Consider the following 4,949-nt stretch of genomic DNA (forward strand, 5'->3'; position numbering starts at 1 on the left):
GAATGTCACAGCATCAATAATGATCCCCCAGGATTTTAAGTAAGAGCATGGATGGAGGTGCTGTTTACTGAGATGTAGAACACTGGAATTGGGCAGTGATAAATGATCAAGGACTGGTTTTGATTCAAGTTTGAGATCTTGTGAGACATACTGGCAGTTGGAATAGATTGAGAATAGATCTGAGCTAGATACATACGTTAGGGATTTGTTGGCAAATGGATGGCATTTCAAGGTCTAGGAGTATATGAAATAACCCAGAGAATATGCTATCAGTTGAATTTTCAAACTCCATGATTCACAAGTCTCCAAATCCCTCACTTCCCAATTCCCCCCAAAATGAATTATTGAAGTCTTAACTTGCAGTATCCTATGATGTGGTCTTATTTGGAGATAGGGTCTCTACAGAGATCATCAAGTTAAAACAGGCTATTAGGATAGCCTTATCCTATCCTTATGATAAGTTTGAGGAATGACTGATGTCCTTATGAAAAAGGGACATTTCCACACGAACACATGCAAAGAGAGATAGTCATGTGAAGATGAAGGCAGAGATTGGGTGATGCTTCTCAAGCCAAGGAATGCCAAAGATTGCCAACAAACCACCAGGAGTGAGAAGAGAGGCATGAAACAAATTCTCCTTCATGACCCTGAGAAGGACACCTTGATTTTGGACTTCTGACCTCTAGAATTCATGAGAGAATACATTTCTATTGTTTATGCTACTCAGCTTGTGGTCCTCTGGCAGCCCTAACAAACTAATATAGGATGCATGTTCAATGGGAATATAAGAGATTTCAAAACAGCCCTGCAAGGCTCCGATATATAAAGAGAAGAAAAAACCCTAAATAAGGCTAAAATTGAGAAATCAGAGAATTCAGAAAAATGACAATGATGTGATCTCATGAAAGCCAGGAATAAGGAGAAAGTCTCAAGGAGGGATTGGTCAACTCTCCTGCATGTTACTAAGAGACAGACACTGCATATTTAATGTGGTATTTGGTTCTAAAATGCTATGATTCTATTATTTGCTTTAGGGCACAGGTTGATCAAGGAAGAATAAACTCATTTTTTTTTAATAAGTTATAATCCTAACACAGGGTCACAAGATGCCTGTTGTGTTCAGAGCTAATCTGTCTTCTCTAGAGACACTGAATGATGTTTTCAAAATTTTATCAGTAGATAACTCCAATTTTGACACCAATCCCAATGTAGGGGTTTACAACACCACCAAGTAATTTTTTGACACCAAATGGAAGTCCTATAATTCAACTCAATTCTGACACTATCCACCTGTACATACCCTCTCATCCCACACCATCAGTGTCGTGCCCGCACGACAAACAGCAAGGGGAAAAGAAAGAGGAAAAAGAGGGAGAGTCCCGGGGGAAGGGAATGCGAAGAACACGCGAGGGACACCAGGCCGATTGACACAAGTGACAAAGTTCTTTATTAAGCACATACTCTTATAATCTGTTTCATAAGTGATTACCATAGCATATTTCTGTTTCATAAGTGATTACCACAGCATTTTTGCGCAAAGATGAGACATGTCTCATGTACAGGATGTGTCAGTCATAATTATAGAAAATGCAACTGCAGGGTAGACCACAAGGTCTGCTTTCAGAATGACAGCAGAACATGGGAGAATAATCTTAAGGCAAACAACAGGGCCTTAACGAGCCCAGGAGATTAGCCATGAGTGCCCTCCGACCGAGGACCAGGGAGCCTTTGCTACCACCTGCTCAACTCGCTCTAGGAGAGCCGCTCACAACATCTCCCCCTTTTTATTTTAATTGCCAAAAGTGTAGGTGGGCATTAACACGTTGCAAGAAATGTTTCCATACATTGTAGAAACAACACCATATAGCAAATAAAATTCCTAGTAAGATTATTAGTCCCAGAAGATACCAAAAGATATGTTGCAGCATGTTACCTGGGTTAAAACCCTGCATAGTATGCAAAATAGAACGAGCAAGGTCAGAGGGGTTAACAATGTCAAGGTGGGCATGCCCAATGGCAGATATACTCTTTTGGAGTTCGAGAAGGTCAAGGCTAACATTTGCATCATGCCATATGCCTTTAAGATGATTTTGGATTTTAGGCCAAGAATAATTCGTTGCTGGTAAAGGTGTGACACAAATATGTTGAAATGCACCATGACATATTAAAGACATTTGTGTTTTTAATATTGATAGTTGCGAACCTAAGAACTCCACTGCTTCCTCTAGACCATCTAAGCGGGCTAAGATTTTTTGGTCTATATTTTGTTGTATATGTAGAGCGGCTGAAACATTTTTGGACAGCTGATTAACATGGGTAGCAGTATGGATGGTATTACTGAGGGCCACAGTAGAAACTGTGGCTGAGGCAATTAGAGATATCAGAGCAGTAACACCAGCTATAGCAAGCCCAATAAATCTCTTAGGTCTATGCAAATGGTTTTCTAATTCAACAGCGAATTGATAGCCATAATTAGCATACCAGGGGCCTTCGATTTCAACAGGGAGAAGAACAAAAGGTGGTTGCATCACCAAAAACACATGTACAGGGGATCGGGGCCAACTCATGGCATCTATAGGAATACAATTGGTTAGTCTGCACCTAGGACAATGGATATCATACATGGTTGTATCATTAACCCTCACGGATGCAACAACCCCTACCCCCACGACTAGCAGAAATGGACGCGGGACACAAGCACGAAGTGTTAGTTGGCCCGATACAAGATCTTGGTTTTGCACGGGCCCCATGGCAGCGACAAGTTTCCAAAGTTCAGGATGAAACATACCCTGGGGGGTGGACAGCATAGACCCAGGGAGCTGACCAAAATTTACTTCTCGAGGTCCAGTCGGATGCAAAGGAACATGGGGGATGCTCATTTCTTCTTTCTTCCTTTTGGACCAGTCTGTAAGAGGAAAGTCGATGCCAGTGGGAGCAAGGAGCAACGGTTCCTCCTGGACACACTCAGTCCACAAACTGTCGGATCTCTTCCAGGCATAGGTAGTTGCACAAGGGGGATGTCCCAGGGGACGCATTCCGAATTTCTGAGTGGTGACTGGGGTTGTGGGCACAACTTCGAGAATACTCCAGGGCGTAGCAGGTCCCTTCAGCGTGCAGGGGACATACCCGGGAGTGCCAGGATCCCTAAATAAAGCTCGAGGATATTTAGCAGTAGATACACATCCGTAAATGGGGTTATCATCGGTAAAGAACTGGAAACAAATGGGGGGGTGGTGGCTCGAGCTTGCCAATCAAAAGGGTGAGCCACCGTTTCTCTGACATTATAATCATTAAGGCCTCCAAATCCCCAAGTGAAATTAGTATGCACTCGAGGTGTGGGATCATTCCAGGTAACAGGTTGAACAAGAGGGGGATCAGGGAGATAAGCCCAATAAGGGGCAGCTTCTGTGTTTGCAGTAATCAACGCTATAAAAGCCAGAAAGAGCATAGAAGGGGTGCATGGTTGATTCTGTTCCTTTAAAAGGAATACTGCCTTTGTTGACATGGCCTTAATTTGGCCCCAAGATAACATGGACTGGGGGGGAGACCGTATAAGGCACGTTGCAAGGGAGTGACACCTATGGCAGAAAAGGTCAGAGCTTGTTCGTCCTGAGCAGAACGAATAACTGGACATACCTTTCTGGGAGCAGGCAAGGGTGGCCTACTAGGAGGGGGCAATTTGAAACGTTGTTTCTTTCATTGGGCATTATGTTCGGGATCTGATGTGGGAGGTGTCCTTTTAGGAGGGGAAAGGGTTAATCCTTCCAAGGGAATATTACCAAGGTCGTCCTCTCCCTTATCCAAAAAGGAACGTAAGGGCTGAGGAGACGAGGAAAGGTTAAAAACGTCATTATTATTATCATCATCTAGATACACATCATCATCCCCAAACTCATCCCCTCCTGATAGAACATTTGGAGGAGGGGGAGGAAAATCATCTGTAAGATGTCCTAAATGGGACCCTGATCGAGAAGAGTCAGAAGATATTGACATAGGGGACCCCTGATATAAGGGGGGAGTCAGTTCTATATAATCAGGCTCTTCAGATAAATAGTCATCCGCCTGAGTAGGGGCTAAACTGCCCGCAGGCGAGCCAGGTTTTGGAGAAACTAAGACTATACTATGAGAAGGGTCCAACAAATCACGAATGGTGGACCAGGTAGTCATGGTCCGAGGGGGCACCGCGTCAGCACCCCTAGCAAAAATTTGGTTCTTAATCTCCTGTCCGACGCGGCGCCAATGTTTAAGGTCTATATTCCCTTCCTTAGGGAACCAGGGACAAAAATCATGTATCACTTTAAAAAGTCCCTCAAGTTCCTTTTTGGAGATTTTTGACCCCCTTTCTCTGAGGAGAGTCTGCAAAGTTTGCATGAAATAAGTGGACTCCGCTGATTGCGAAAGTCCCATTTTACTCGCGGCGTCCCGGGCCAACCGGGTTCCCTTACCTGAATCGAAAGCAGCACCTCGTTCCCGAGACGTCCCTGTTCGGGCGCCACTTGCCGTGCCCGCACGACAAACAGCAAGGGGAAAAGAAAGGGGAAAAAGAGGGAGAGTCCCGGGGGAAAGGGAATGCGAAGAACACGCGAGGGACACCAGGCCGATTGACACAAGTGACAAAGTTCTTTATTAAGCACATACTCTTATAATCTGTTTCATAAGTGATTACCATAGCATATTTCTGTTTCATAAGTGATTACCACAGCATTTTTGCGCAAAGACGAGACATGTCTCATGTACAGGATGTGTCAGTCATAATTATAGAAAATGCAACTGCAGGGTAGACCACAAGGTCTGCTTTCGGAATGACAGCAGAACATGGGAGAATAATCTTAAGGCAAACAACAGGGCCTTAACGAGCCCAGGAGATTAGCCATGAGTGCCCTCCGACCGAGGACCAGGGAGCCTTTGCTACCACCTGCTCAACTCGCTCTAGGAGAGCCGCTCACAAC

General features: G+C 44.4%; 1 protein-coding gene across 1 annotated transcript; it reads right to left on the minus strand.

The window, feature by feature from the left end:
- Positions 1 to 1,466: 1,466 nt before the first annotated feature.
- LOC123937420 (endogenous retrovirus group K member 13-1 Env polyprotein-like) lies at positions 1,467 to 4,600 on the minus strand. Its single transcript, XM_045998249.1, has 2 exons — positions 4,446 to 4,600; positions 1,467 to 3,212 (listed from the first exon to the last, which is right to left on the minus strand). Exon 2 carries the CDS (start codon positions 3,033 to 3,035, stop codon positions 1,785 to 1,787), a length of 1,251 nt encoding a protein of 416 aa, XP_045854205.1. The 5' UTR covers positions 3,036 to 3,212; positions 4,446 to 4,600; the 3' UTR covers positions 1,467 to 1,784.
- Between the last annotated feature and the right edge of the window lie 349 nt (positions 4,601 to 4,949).

Source organism: Meles meles, chromosome 1 (genome assembly GCF_922984935.1).
Source record: "Meles meles chromosome 1, mMelMel3.1 paternal haplotype, whole genome shotgun sequence".
Classification (NCBI taxonomy): Eukaryota; Metazoa; Chordata; class Mammalia; order Carnivora; family Mustelidae; genus Meles; species Meles meles.